Source organism: Heterodontus francisci, chromosome 3, assembly GCF_036365525.1.
Source record: "Heterodontus francisci isolate sHetFra1 chromosome 3, sHetFra1.hap1, whole genome shotgun sequence".
Taxonomy (NCBI): domain Eukaryota; kingdom Metazoa; phylum Chordata; class Chondrichthyes; order Heterodontiformes; family Heterodontidae; genus Heterodontus; species Heterodontus francisci.
Genome location: NC_090373.1, coordinates 204410120 through 204425762, shown reverse-complemented (window position 1 = coordinate 204425762; position 15643 = coordinate 204410120). Strand labels below are relative to the sequence as shown.

The 15643-nt window shown below is 45.6% G+C and overlaps 1 protein-coding gene across 1 annotated transcript in view; it reads left to right on the top strand.

Annotated features, from left to right (window-relative positions):
- LOC137367180 (dynein axonemal heavy chain 8-like) overlaps window positions 1-15643 on the top strand; it is a 2531605-nt gene that overhangs the window by 592460 nt on the left and 1923502 nt on the right. Inside the window, exons 56-59 of the mRNA XM_068028616.1 lie at window positions 4067-4182; window positions 5245-5314; window positions 6106-6359; window positions 15267-15378. Coding sequence (XP_067884717.1) covers window positions 4067-4182; window positions 5245-5314; window positions 6106-6359; window positions 15267-15378 — 552 coding nt within the window. The remainder of the gene's footprint in view (window positions 1-4066; window positions 4183-5244; window positions 5315-6105; window positions 6360-15266; window positions 15379-15643) is intronic.

The window sequence follows — 15643 nt, the reverse complement described above, 5'->3', positions numbered from 1 at the left end:
GATGCATCTGTGACAGGTAGATTGGTGAGGGTGTGGTCAAGTAGGTTTTTCCCTCGTGTTGGCTCGCTCATCATCTGCCGCAGACCCAGTCAAGCAGGTATATCCTTTCGGACTCGGCCAGCTCGGTCAGTGTGGTGCGACAAAGCCACTATTGGTGATGGCCATTGAAGTCCCCCACCCAGATATATTCTGTGCCCTTGCTACCCTCAGTGCTTTTTCCAATTGGTGTCCAAGATGGAGAAGCATTGATTCATCAGCTGAGGGCACAGTAGGTGGTAATCAGCAGGAGGTTTCCTTGCCCATGTTTGACCTGATGCCATGAGAATTCATGGGGTCCAGATTCAATGTTGAGAACTCCCAAGGCAACTCCCTCCTGACTATATACCACTGTACCGCCACCTCTGGTGGGCCTGTCCTGCCAATGGGACAGGACAAACCCAGGAATGATGATGATGGTGTCTGGGACATTGTCTGCAAGGTATGATTCAGTGAGTATGGCTGTGTCAGGCTGTTGCTTGATTAGTCTGTGGGACAGCTCTCCCAATTTGGCACAAGCCCCCAGATGTTAGTTTGGAGGACTCTGCAGGGTCGACAGGGCTGGGTTTACTGTGATAAAAGCAAAATACTGCGGATGCTGGAAATCTGAAATAAAAACAAGAAATGTTTGAACCACTCAGCAGGTCTGGCAGCATCTGTGGAAAGAGAAGGAGAGTTAACGTTTCGGGTCAGTGACCCTTCTTCGGAACCAGCAAATGGTAGAAATGTCAAAGGTTATAAGCAAGTGAGCTGGGGGTGGAGCAAGAGATAACAGGAGAAGATATAGATTGGACAAGGCCACATAGCTGACCAAGGGGTCATGGAGCAAAGGCAAACAATATGTTAATGGTGTGTTGAAAGACAAAGCATTCGTACAGATAGGGTGTTAACGAACAGAAGATTGAACAGCAGCAAGTACAAGCATGAAAAAAACAGAAGGTAACAAACTGAACAAACTACGATGAAATGAAATAAAAGAAAAAAAAATTTTTTAAAGTTCAAAACTGAAAAAAATAACTAAAAATAAAAGTAAAATGGGGGGCCCATCATGCTCTGAAATTGAAACTCAATGTTCCGTCCAGCAAGCTGTAGTGTGCCTAATCGGAAAATGAGATGCTGTTCCTCGAGCTTGCGTTGATGTTCAGTGGAACACGGCAGCAAGCCCAGGATGGAGATGTGAGCATGAGAGCAGGGGGGAGTGTTGAAATGGCAAGCAACCGGAATCTCAGGATCCTGCTTGCGGACTGAGCGGAGGTGTTCCGCAAAGCGGTCACCCAGTCTGCGTTTGGTCTCCCCAATGTAGAGGAGACCACGTTGTGAGCAGCGAATACAGTATACTACATTGAAAGAAGTACAAGTAAATCGCTGCTTCACCTGAAAGGAGGGTTTGGGGCCTGGGATAGTGATGAGAGAGAAGGTAAATGGGCAGGTATTACACCTCCTGCGATTGCAGGGGAAGGTGCCATGGGACGGGGACCAGGTGGTGGCGGTACTGGAAGAGTGGACCAGGGTGTCGCGGAGGGATCGATTCCTTCGGAATGCTAACAGGGGAAGGGAGGGGAAGATGCGTTTGGTAGTGGCATCACTCTGGAGGTGGCGGAAATGGCGGAAGATGATTCTTTGGATATGGAGGCTGATGGGATGGAATGTGAGGACAAGGGGAACCCTATCACGGTTCTGGGAGGGAGGGGAAGGAGTGAGGGTAGAGGTGCGGGAAATGGGCCGGACACGGTTGAGGGCCCTGTCAACAACAGTGGGGGGGAATCCTCTTCACTATGGACGTCCAATCGCTCTACATCTCCATCCCCCTCCAAGATAGTTTAAGGGATCTCCGCTTCCTCCTTGAACAGAGGCCCAACCAGTCCCCATCCACCACCACCCTCCTCCGCCTGGCTGAACTTGTTCTCACATTGAACAACTTCTCCTTCAACTCCACTCACTTCCTTCAAGTAAAAGGTGTTGCTATGGGTACCCACATGGGTCCTAGTTATGCCTGTCTTTTTTTGGGATATGTCGAGCATTCTTTGTTCCAGTCCTACTCAGGCCCCCTCCCCCAACTCTTTTTCCGGTACATTGATGACTGTATCAGTGCCATTTCCTGCTCCCGCCCCGAAACTTTATCAACTTTGCTTCCAATTTCCACCCTTCTCTCACCTTTACATGGTCCATCTCTGACACTTCCCTTCCCTTCCTCGACTTCTCTGTCTCCATCTCTGGGAATAGGTTGTCTACTAATATCCATTATAAGCCCACCGACTCCCACAGCTACTTGGACTACACTTCTTCTCACCCTACCTCCTGTAAGGACTCCATTGCATTCTCCCAGTTTCTCCGTCTCCGACGCATCTGCTCTGATGATGCTGCCTTCCATGACGGTGCTTCTGATATGACCTCCTTTTTCCTCAACCGAGGATTCCCCCCCACTGTTGTTGACAGGGCCCTCAACCGTGTCTGGCCCATTTCCCGCACCTCTATCCTCACTCCTTCCCCTCCCTCCCAGAACTGTGATAGGGTTCCCCTTGTCCTCACTTTCCACCCCATCAGCCTCCATATCCAAAGAATCATCTTCCGCCATTTCCGCCACCTCCAGCGTGATGCCACGACCAAACGCATCTTCCCTCCCTTCCCCTGTCAGCATTCCGAAGGGATCGTTCTCTGCGCGACACCCTGGTCCACTCCTCCATTACACCCACCACCTGGTCCCCGTCCCATGGCACCTTCCCCTGCAATCGCAGGAGGTGTAATACCTGCCCATTTACCTCCTCTCTCCTCTCTATCCCAGGCCCCAAACCCTCCTTTCAGGTGAAGCAGCGATTTACTTGTACTTCTTTCAATGTAGTATACTGTATTCGCTGCTCCCAATGTGGTCTCCTCTACATTGGGGAGACCAAACGCAGACTGGGTGACCGCTTTGCGGAACACCTCCGCTCAGTCCGCAAGCAGGATCCTGAGCTTCCGGTTGCTTGCCATTTCAACACTCCCCCCTGCTCTCATGTTCACATCTCTATCCTGGGCTTGCTGCAGTGTTCCACTGAACATCAACGCAAGCTCGAGGAACAGCATCTCATTTTCCGATTAGGCACACTGCAGCCTGCCGGACTGAACATTGAGTTCAATAATTTCAGAGCATGATGGGCCCCCCATTTTACTTTTATTTTTAGTTCTTTTTTCAGTTTTGCACTTTTTACAATTTTTTTTCTTTTGTTTATTTCATTTCATCGTAGTTTGTTCAGTTTTCTTACCCTCTGTTTTTTTTTCATGTTTGTACTTGCTGCTGCTCAATCTTCTGTTCGTTAACACCCTATCTGTACTAATGCTTTGTCTTTCAACACACCATTAACATATTGTTTGCCTTTGCTCCATGACCCCTTGGTCAGCTATGTGGCCTTGTCCAATCTACACCTTCTCCTTTGTTATCTCTTGACCCACTCCCAGCTCATTTGCTTATAACCTTTGACATTTCTAATATTTGCTAGTTCTGAAGAAGGGTCACTGACCCGAAACGTTAACTCTCCTTCTCTTTCCACAGATGCTGCCAGACCTGCTGAGTGGTTCCAACATTTCCTGTTTTTATTTCTGGGTTTACTGTTGTCGTCTCTGGTGCCTAGATAGATGCAGGGCTGTCCGTCCAGTTTCAGTCCTCTTCTTAGACTTTGTAGCGGTTTGATACAACTGAGTGGCTTGCTCGGCAATTTCAGAGGGCATTTACGAATCAATCACATTGCTTTGTGTCTGGAGTCACATGTCTGTGACGATCAGGATGGCAGGTTTCCTTCCCTAAAGGACATTAGTGAACCATATGGGTTTTTACAACAATCGACAATGGTTTCATGATCACCACTAGTCTAGCTTTTTAATTCCAGATTTATTAATTGAATTCAAATTCCACCATCAGCCTGGGGCTCTGGGTTACTAGTCGAGTGACATTACCACTATGCCACTGCCTTTGATATTGTGCAATGAATTTGAACAACATTCATGTTAGTTGCAATTTCCTGTCTTACTTTCTCTCCTTTATCCTTGAATATAGAGCGCAGACGAGTTGCATTTACAGAAGATCCTCAAGAACAAAATATATCTTTTAGGACCAACAGCAATGTTAAAGAAGATAGCAGTTATGCCAAAAGAAACGAGGAACTTGAAAAGGTAGAAAATGCTTCTGTAATGGACTGACTGGTTTACAAGAGAAGCACAAGAAATGTAAGGCCTATGTGCAATGAACCTTTGGGGTGAATTTTCATGAGGGTCTGCTCAGCTGCCATAACTTTGGTCTATAAGTTGCCGAAACCTTGAAAACCCAGATGTTCCATAGTCCCTCTGCCAAAGTTATAGTGACGAGGAGGAGACTCCCCTTGTAAACTCATGCCCTAAATTTGTAACGGACAAGAACGTTATTTGCCTAGTGATGATCCAGTGCTGGTCCCTTGCCATACAGATATGTGCAACTTTGTATTAGAGTCATAGAATTATTTACAGCACAAAAGGAGGCCATTTGGGCCATCATGTCTATGTTAGCTCTCCATGGAGCAATCCAGTCAGTCCCACTGCCCCGCTCCAGCCCTGCAAGCTTATTTCCTTCAAGTGGCCATCCAATTTGTGTAAAAAAGTTCTTTCTCACAATCCCTCGCATCTCTTGCCCAAAACCTTCAATCTATTTCCCTTAGTCCTTGTACCATTAGTTAATGGGAACAGTTTTTCCTTGTCTTACTTATCTAAGCCTGTCATAATCTGGAACACCTCTATTAAATCTCACCTCAATCTCCTATGTTGCAAGGATATCAACCTCAGCTTTTCCAACCTAACTTGTAAATAAAACCCCCAACCCAGGATCCATTCTGGTAAATCTCCTCTGCACCTTTTCAAGGACCCTTCCCGAAATGTGGTGACCAGAACTGAACGCAATACTCCAGTTGGGGTCTAACCAAAGCTTTATAAAGTGCTTTTGTACTCTATTTCTCTATTTATGAAGCCCAAGATCCCATTTGTTTTGCTTACTACTGTCTCAATATGTTTTGCCACCTTCAAAGATCTATGCACATGCACCCCCAGGTCCTGCTGTTCCTGCACTCATTTTAGAATTGTACCATTAAGTGTATGTTGCCTCACCCTCTCCCTTCTGACAAAATGCATCACCTCACACCTCTCTGTATTAAATTCTGTCTGTCAGCTGTCTGCCCATTCTGCTCGCCTATCTATGTCCTTTTGCAGGCAGTTCATATCATCCTCACTGCCACATCTCGAAGTTTAGTGTCATCGGCAAATTTTGATATTCTACTCTGTATTCCAAGATCCAAGACATTTATATATCGGAAAAAAAAGTGGTCCTAGCACTGACCCTTGGGGAACACCACTGTCTGCCATCCTCCAGTCTGAGAAACAACCATTTACCACGACTCACTGTTTTCTGTCCTTAAGCCAATTTTTTAGTCAAATGGATACTGACCCTCCTATTCCATGAGCCTCAATTTTTTTTTAATCCAGACTTTTATGTGGTACCTTATCACACGCTTCCTTAAAATCCATATGTTCAACATCCACCACATTAAATAAAGTTCCAAAAGGCACGAGCAATAAAAAGGAGCCTTTTTTTATTTGTTCATGGGATATGGCCGTTGCTGGCTAGGAAAGCATTTATTGACCATCCCTAATTGCCCTTGAGAAGGTGGTGGTGCACAGCCTCTTGAATTGCTGCAGTCCATATAGGGTAGGTACACCCACAGTGCTGTTAGGAAGGGAGTTCCAGGATTTTGACCCAGTGACAGTGAAGGAACGGCGATATAGCTCCAAGTCAGAAATACTGAGCGAACATCATTTCTTTATTCTGCGCGACACCAAACACAGCACTATCCATCTCGAATGGACAGTCTTCCATGATCCCCTAAGTGCAGCTATACGCTCTTAAATCGTTTCCGGTGCTCATATATGGTGCTCCACCTGCGCTTTCAGCTGAGGTGGAGGCAGTTTGCTGATCTTGCTTCCTCCTGACTTGGATATCCTTGGGGGATTGTCCTCTGGCTGCCTGATGCCTGGAGGTCCCCGGCACACTGACAACCTCTTGCACACTTACAGGGACCCCATCTGGTGGCAGGGATGATGGAAATGTTGGCATCACGGGCAGAGGCTTTGAAGCTACTGCTCACACCAGGAGCACCCTCAGAGGAGCCCCCAGATATGGCAGCCAGCAGCTCCTCCCCACATATAAGGCATTCTTATACCTCCCTGCTGACCTGAGAGATGTGAACCTGATGGAGAGTCCAGCTACCTCAACCCCTCTTGCCTTGCCACCACTGCATGGAGCTCATGGACAATGCAATGATGTGCAGGTCTGTGCGCATCTCTGGTGCTACTGATTGGTTTAGCTCTCCATGAGAGTCGCCAATCTCTCATTGGAGGAAGCCAGATGCACAACAGTCAGAGACAGTGCAGCAGCCAAGGCCTGGATGGACTCCTTCATCGTCTGCGCTTGATATGCAGAGCCTCTGGCATCTCTGCGAGATGTTGCATTCCCTCTCACTGCAGCTGCAGCATATCTCATGTTGCTGACGACACCAGAGGCACTTCATCAGTCTCTGACTGCCAATGACCTGGGCTGTCAAAGCCTTTGTCAGCTCTCCGGGCGTGTCTGTGATGTGACCTAATCTAACTGCAACCGGATAACTACTGCGTGAAAGTATCTGGGCTGGTGGAGGGTGTGGGGGAATGATGTGACGATGCACCATCTGAGGCTCTCTCCTCTTCCTCAGAGGTGGCCGGATGTCCCCCATTCTCTTCAGGTCTTCACTCTTATCATTCATCTTGACTTGCATGAGAAAACAGAAACATTGAAGGGTTAGGTCTGTCCATTGCAACATTCCAACCACCCCTACTGTGTGACTCCATTGTGGTGAGCAGTTAAGCAGCATTGCTCATTTGCAGTAGATGCATCCTTGTGCCCCAGGAGATGCTCACTCATTCTCTTGGGTAGGCGCACCTGTCCCACCATCAGCTGTGGAGCAGCTGCCTTGCAGCCCTGCCAGTTCCATGGCTTCCTCCTCCATCGGGTGTAAGACATGGAGATAAAGCACTCTACCATCAATTTTGGCATACTCTTCCCAATTATGGACTGTCTTCTCCTGCAGATACAATGATGAACAACGTTAGTCTCCCAGTGGGGCAAGCCCAAGACTTCTGATAGTCATAGTCCAGCGGTCCATGATGGGGGCACATATATGCCTCCTGCATGTGGACCCTCTTGAGGGACTGTGTGAGGTTATACAATTACTGAGGTGTGCCTCTCACTGAGAAGCAGCCAAGCCTTAGGCAGCATGTCCTGTTGCCCTTTCCCAATTCACATGACTGGGTGGTCACTCCCTTTCCATCAAATGCTCCCTCTTGCTCTGCCGCATGCAGTGCCCTTAGGACCCAAAGTGTTTGGAGTTATCTTAGCAACCCAGATGAGGTCACTGACCCACCTCCTTTGCTGGATCCATGTCCTGGGAGTGACCGCATGGCTGCGGACCTCCTCCGCGATCTCTGTCCAGGCTTGCTTGGCCAGGCGGGCAGGTCTTCTCTGCCCGTCAAGGGGAAGAGGACCTCCCGCCTTTCCCCTGCAGCCTGGAGCAGAACCTGCAGGGAGGCATCGCTAAAGCGTGGGGCCACACACTGTCCTCCTTTACCCATGGTTGCTTCAGGCTCCTTGCCTATCATGCAACAGAGGCAGCAGAAGGTGGTCCTGGGAAAGCAGAAAGAGTCCTAGAGCAGCAAAGGCAGCAGAATGGGCCCTGGGGCAGCAGAGGACACTCAGGAAGGCACTCTTTTGAACTAGACTAGAGTGAATGCAGGGTTGGCAGCACCTTTGTATATGGTGCCAGCACCTGCCATTGTATTAGATGACGGCACCATTGGCGCCACTTTCCCCGCCTCTGGTCCTTGAGTGCACAGGCCCCTTGCCTCCCCTCCTTAATTGGCTGCCCGAAACGTGATTGCAGTCGGTCAGCTGCATTTTGCTTGCGTAGAGACAGCACTCGCTTCTGGTTCCGCTGCCGAGAGCTGTGCCATTAGTTTAAAATTCAACCCATAGAAATATAAAATTCACTGCACCAAGGGAAGCCATCTGGCCCATCGTATCTATGCCGGCCAGAAAAGATCTATCCAGCCTAATCCCACTTTCCAGCACTTCTTAGCCCTCTAGGTTATGGCATGTCAAATGCATACCCATGTAATTTGGTAAATGCAATGAAAGATTCTACATCTACCACCCTTTCAGGCAGTGATTTCCAGATCCCACCAGCCTCTGGGTGAAAACATTTCTGCTTCAATTCCTATCTAATCTTTCTACCAATTATTTGAAATCTGTGCTGTCTCTCTGTTAAGGAAAATAGGTCCTTCCTATTCACTCTTTTTGGGCCCCTCATAATTTTATACACTGGAATTAAATCTCCCCTCAAGCTCCTCTGTTCCAAGAAAACAACCCCAGTCAATCCAGACTTCCCTCATAGCTAAAATTCTCTATTCCTAGCTACCTCCCTGGTATATCTCCTTTGGTTTGATCACATCTTCCCTGTAATGCAGTGACCAGAACTGTACGCAGTACTCTAGCTGTGGCCTAACTAGTGTTAAAAGCAGAAAATTCTGGAAATACTCAGCAGATCTGGCAACATCTGTGGGGAGAGAAACAGAGTTAACATTTCCAGTCTGTGGCCTTTCACCAGAAATGTTTTCATTCGTACATAGGATATGGGCATCGTTGGCAAGGCCAGTATTTATTGTACGACCTGAATTGCCTTTGACAAGGTGGTGGTGAACCAACTTCTTGAACCGCTGCAGTCCATGTGGTGTAGGTACACTCATAAAGCTGTTAGGGAAGGAGTTCCTGGATTTTTACCCGGCGACAGTGAAGGAGCAGTGATATAGTTCCATGCCAGGATGGTGTGTGACAGGGGAACTTGCAAGTGGTGGTTTTCCCATGCATATTCTTCTAGGTGGGAGAGGTCATGGGTTTGGAAGGTGCTGTCAAAGGAGCCTTGGCAAGTTACTGCAGTGCATCTTGTAGATGGTACAAACTGCTGTCATGGTGGTGGAGGGTGTGAATGTTTAAGATGCTGGATGGGGTGCCAATCAAGCGGGCTGCTTTCTTTTCGATGGTTTTGAGTCTCTTGAGTATCGTTGGAGTTGCAATCATCCAGGCAAGTGGACAGTATTCCATCAAACTCCTGATTTGCGTCTTGTAGATGGTGGAGAGGCTTTGGGGAATTAGGAGGTGAGGAACTCGCTCTTGAATGATAATCCCCCTGAAGTTGATGGTGGTGGATTCAGTCACAATAATGCCACTGAATCACAGTGGGAGATGGTCATTACCTGGCATTTGCATAACATTTTTAAAATATGTTCTTGGGATGTTGGCATTACTGGCCAGCACGGCCAGCATTTCCTGTCCATCCCTATTTATCCTTGAGCACCTGGTGGTGAGCTGCCTATAACTGAGTGGCTTGCTGGGCCATTTCAGAGGGCACTTAAGAGTGGTGGCTCTGCAGTCACAATGTGCCCTTAAGACTGGGTAAGGACAGCAGATTTCTTCCTTCGAAGGGCATGAGTGAACTAGAGGAGTTTTTACAACAATCAGGTAGTTTCTTTGTCATTATTAATGAGACTAGCATTTTATTCTAGATTAATTAATTGAATTTAAATTCCCATAGGTGCTGGGGTGGGATTTGAACTCATGTCTCCAGAGCATTAGCCCAGGACTCTGATTACTAGTCCAGTAACATTGCCATTATGCTGCTGTCTTCCTCGATGCATTACCTGTCTGCTCTTATATTCTATGCCTTGGCTAAAGAAGCCTGTGGTTAAGGGAAAACATTTCCTTTGTAGAGCAGAGCAGCACTCTGACACCACAAGCTGGGGTCTCCTCTGCCCAGATTCACCTTTCCTTTCCACTCCTCTGACGCTCTCTCAAAACCCCCTCCCAATGTAACTACAAGGCAATGGATAAGGGCCACCTGCAGTTCCTAACCATCAGCCACTTGTCATTGTCCTTTCCAAGTGGAAAGTAGACTGTCAGCAATTAAATAAGGCCTGATAGTTTAAATACCCTGGATCTCAAACTTAGGCCAGCATTCCAACATCTGCTCTCTGGGTTAAAATTGACCCACAAGGTTTTTAAGCACTCTTCAAAGGCCTTAATTTGACATCAACCAGTGTGATGATTTTTATTTTATTCCTTCATGCTGAAATGTGGGCATCGCTAGCAAGACCAGTGTTTATTGTCTGTCCCTAATTGCCCTTGAGAATATCATGGTGAGTCGCCTTCTTGAAGCACTGCAGCCCATTTGGTGTAGCTATATCGTTACGTAGGGAGTTCCAGGATTATGACCTGGCGACAATGAAAAAACAGCAATATATTTCCAAGTCAGGATGGTGTGTGACTTGGAGGGGAACTTGCAGGTCGTGGTGCTCCTGTTTGCCCACTGCTCTTATTCATCTAGATGGTACAGCTCGCAGGTTTGGAAGGTGCTGACAAAGGAAGCTTGGCAAGTTGTTACAGTGCATCTTGTAGATGGTGCAGACTGCAGGCACGGTGCGCCGATGGTGAAGCGAATGAATTAGATAGTAGAATTAAGATAGTAGATGGGATGCAGCCAAGTGGGCTGCTTTGTCCAGGATGGTGCTGAGCTTCTTGAATGTTGTTGCAGCTCCACTCATCCAGACAAGTGGGAAGTGTTCCAGTCTTGTGTATTGAAGATGGTGGAGAGTCAAGAGGTGAGTTACTTGCCACATCTCCTGTGCTTGCATGAAACGGCAACACTGCCCTTTTACCCCCTCCTTTTTCACTGTCCACACACTTCTTCCAGGTGAATCAGATTTCCTTATTTTCAATTTAGTATATTGTATTCACTGTTCATGATATGACAGGCTAACCGCTTTGCAGAATGCCTCCGTTCAGTCCGCAAGCATCACCCTGAGCTTCCAGTTGCCTGCCATTTTAAATTTTCACCTTTCCACTGCTCTGACCTTTCTGTCCTTGGCTTGTTGCAGTGTTCCAATGAAGCTCAACATAAGCTCAAGGGACAGCAACTCATTTTTCGACTGGGCACTTTACAGACTTCTGGACTCAACACTGAGTTCAACAATTTTAGATCATAATATCTGCCCCCATTTTATTTTTCTTCGCTGGTTTGTTTTTTTCTCTCTCTTGCTTCTCTCTCATTTCCTTTGCTTGCGAACTACAGCTGTTTAGGATCCTGCCATTCCCACCTCTTCGAGACACATCTTTTGGTTCATTCCATATCCCATTACCACTCCCTTTGGGGTTACACCACAAAACCTTTTGTCATGTAAGCTCTCCTGCTCGCCACCCTATTACAGACCTTCCCTTTTGTTTTCCTTCCCATCCTCTCCCCTTTCACTTGCTTGAAACATATTACATTTAGAACATTTCAGACCACAGACCTGAAATGTTAACTCTGTTTTTCTCTTCACAATTTCTGCTAGACCTGCTCATTATTTCCAGCTTTTTATGTTTTTATTTCAGATTTTCAGCATCTGCAGTATTTTGCTTTTTATGGTTGAGTATGTGCAGCTTGATCGCACTGTCAATCACTTTTTTGATGATTGAGAGTAGACTGATGGGCAGTAATTGGCCAGATTTGTCATGTTATTTGACAGAACATGTCTGCACAATTTTCCACATTGTCAGGTTGATTCCAGAGTTGCTGCTTAGTCCTGGATGATGTTGAGTTTCTTGAGTTGTTGGAGATGCACACATCCAGGCAATGGGGAATATTCCATCACACTCTTGAAGATGGTGGAAAAGTTATGGAAATGAAAATTAGTATCTGTGCTGTGACATACATATTTTGGATGCCTGTTCCAGACCAGTTCCATTACTTCCATCATTTTCTCTCATGGCTCCTTTCAGGGTCTTCTCGCCTCATATCTCCCCATCCTATCACCCAGCCATACCATATTTTATATTTTCCATCTCATGTATTCCAGCCTACCACTGTTCCTCTGCCTCTAGTCTTGTTATTCCCCTGATACCATCCCAGCCGTGGATCCGTCTTGAATGTCTATGGCTATTCTCTGTGCCTCTCCTTGCATTATCTATAGGGTTCATCAAGAAACCTGACATTGCCTCCTTCCGAACAACAATTCCAACAGCCCTACTCTCCTCACTTGCCTACATTCCCATGAAAAATAAATGAAATGCAGCAAAAGTTGGAATTTCTTGGATTCTTTGAATGCTGAACTAAGAGAGGAAGTAGCAGAAGCCCTGACTGCAATCTTTCAAACAGCCTTGGATAAGAAGTTCTGCCAAAGGATATATGGGTTGTTAATGTACCACCTCTGATCAAGAAGGAAGAATGAGATAAACCAATCTACTATATACTTGTCACTGGACATTGGTAAGCTTCGAGGAGCCATTACATGGAATAAAATTAATATTCAGCTAGAAAGGGTCTTCAGTATGAATTGTTAAAACGGCAGCTACACCTGACAAATATAATAGTTTTTTGGAAGTAACAGAGCATATTGATAAAGGAAATATGGTAGGTTTTCATAAGACATTTATAATGTGCTGCATTGGAGCCTTGTTAATAAACTGAAGACACATGGCAGTTAAATAATGCCAATAGACAGGGGTGGGGATTGTGCCACGCGATTAACCTTTGCCTGTTCATTGTGATGCAGGAAGCACATGAAATCTTGCTGGTTTAAATGGGTGTTGCATGCAGCCAGCATTAACCACACTTTTGATTGGTAGCATACATAAAGAAGGGGCCAGATATGGAGAATGTATGCAATATTTAAAGGCAGCCAGTACCTCTTAAATGGGAGGTCCGTTGTGAAGGAGTGGTTATATGTTTTAGAATGGCAGAAGATGGTAGGGTGCTTGCTTAAGGTTCTATGATCCTGCACTTCCAGGTCTGTTTGTGAAGAAGACACAGAGACTAGGATGCTTTGGTGGAGACTGTTTAATGCTTGCCACAGAGCTTACTTCCTCACTCCTAACACCCAGCCAGTGCTGGCTGGCTGTTCTTTAGTTAATTGTACTCAGATTTATATATAATCAATGTCCAGCACCTGTTCACCCTATAACCTTCAACTACTAAGTATTTAACATCCTTTAACAGAACTTATTAGACACTAACAGATTCCCCTCTTTTCTTTAAATTAAATACAAATATATAAAATGAAAAAGAAGAGAAAAAATAATGATACCTTTTTCTGTATCTTACATTATTATATCATTAACCTCCAGCCATTAACATACTGTACATTTCCCCCCTTTTTTTAAACAAAAAAAACTTGTTTAAAGAATTACAAACCAATCTTAACATTAAAAATTCCACATTTTCCTAACTCTTCATAACACAAGATGGCCCTCTTCGAGGGCATCCAACAATTCCTTTGAACAAGCACCTGTCTTCATAAAATAATCCAACAACTGATGACTTGTGTCGATCCATTTTATTTTGGAAGTTTCTTTTCTTTCCAACATTTCTTTTATACTTGCGAGATCAATCCTCAACCTCTTTTCCGTGACACTTGTGTCGAAGGGACATTGTCCCAGAGAATAGTTATCTATACAGCATTCTATAGGAACATTTTCTCTATTTGCCCCTTATATAAGAGTTACTTTAAAATACTCGATAAATACATACCCATATGTTTTGTTTAGAGATACAGCACTAAAACAGGCCCTTCGGCCCACCGAGTCTGTGCCAACCATCAACCACCCATTTATACTAATCCTACACTAATTCCATATTCCTACCACATCCCCACCTGTCCCTATATTTTCCTACCACCTACCTATACTAGGGGCAATATATAATGGCCAATTAACCTATCAACCAGCAAGTCTTTGGCATGTGGGAGGAAACCAGAGCACCCAGAGGAACCCCACGCAGACACAGGGAGAACTTGCAAACTCCACACAGGCAGTACCCAGAATTGAACCAGGGCCGCTGGAGCTGTGAGGCTGCGGTGCTAACCATTGCGCCACTGTGCCGCCCTTCTATCAGTGCAAGTGTCTCAGCAGCTAAGGTGCTTTTAACTATCCTATTTATTTTCTTTGATTCCGAGGCTAATGGACAACATTTATCATTTCTTCCCAAAAATATAATGAACCTTGCTGCGCTCAAATAACCATCAGGAAGATTAGCGTGTGAGGCGTCACTAAAAATGACTAATTTCATTTCTTTTGGGTTACCCATTGCTAGAAACTTGAATGTACATTTGTCTGAACTCAATTCCTTCAATGTCTTATTTACTTTCAGTACTTCCCCAACAGTAACATGCTTCAGCATGGTGCTCGATTCTAATACATCATAACAACCAGTTTATTTGCACGATGAAGCTCCTTAACTGCCCTGCTTCTTCCTTGGTCGCAGAGTTTTCCTTTTATGAGGATCTGGCCTGATTTATTCGTATCCTATTAACATTTTCGAGGTAAGATTGTTGATTTAGGGTTACCCCAACTTAGTCTGCCTAATATTCAACCCGAGATATTTAAAAGCTCCGGAAGCCCAACTTCCAGTTTTAACTTCCTGTCGAACTTTACCACAAATTTCTCAAGTGCCGCAGATCCTCCCCACAGAAAATCGTCTACGTGCATCAAGAAAATGCCTGCTAGTTTATCTTCATGGAGCCAATAAAACAGTGCCGGATCCACTTTTAGCTGAATACAACCAGCTTTTAGGACAGACCTAACTGAAAAATACCATACCCTGGATGCATCTTTTAGTCCATAAACACACTTTTTTAGCTTCCATAATTTCCCCTCTATATCTCCATCTTCTTTTGGTAGTTTAAAAAATACTTCCCTTTGAAATTTCTCCCCTTGCAAAAATGCTGCTTTGATGTCAATGGCCTTACATTCCCATGAGTGTGTCACTAAAAGGGCTAGGAATTTCCTCAAACTTGCTTTTCCTGCTGTTGAGGAGTCTACTCTAACTTCTTTGTCACCTAGTTGTTCCTCAAATCCCCGAGCTACAAGTCTGGCCTTAGCTTTACACGGACCATCTGAAAGCACTTTCTCTGTCCAGATCCGTCTATGGGACAATGCTGGTTGCCCTCTACGAGGCACCTCTGTGTATATGCCAAATTCTCTCCAACTGTCAAGCTTTTTTTGTTTTGCATCCTTTACCAACTTACCATCTAACTTGTTAGTAGCCACTAGAGCTTCTCTATCGTAAAGGTTCCTACTTCTTTTGGTGCTCCTCACCTGCTCTGTGGTCCCCTACTAGATTTCCTACCTCTTTCTGGACTGCGTCTACTCGACTTGTCTTTCCTACGACCAGACTCCGTTTTACAAGTTCATGACCTTTTCCTTGGACTATGATCATCTCCAGGCCCACTGTCTGAACTTACACTACATTTTCTGGCCTTTCACATTTTCACTTCTTTCTGCCAATCTATAGGTCTGATATCCTGTCCCTTGTCTTCCACATTGAGCCAATGTTTGTATTTCCCTGTGGCTTTTCTTGCCCTTCCTACAATGGTGGCTTCCCTCCATTCACTGGCCCCTTCTGGCATATAGTTCACTCTAGTCCCAACTTTCGGCAGTTGACCTTTGGGATAAATGGCCTTATCTTGATCTGCACTATCACTTGGCCCAAACTCA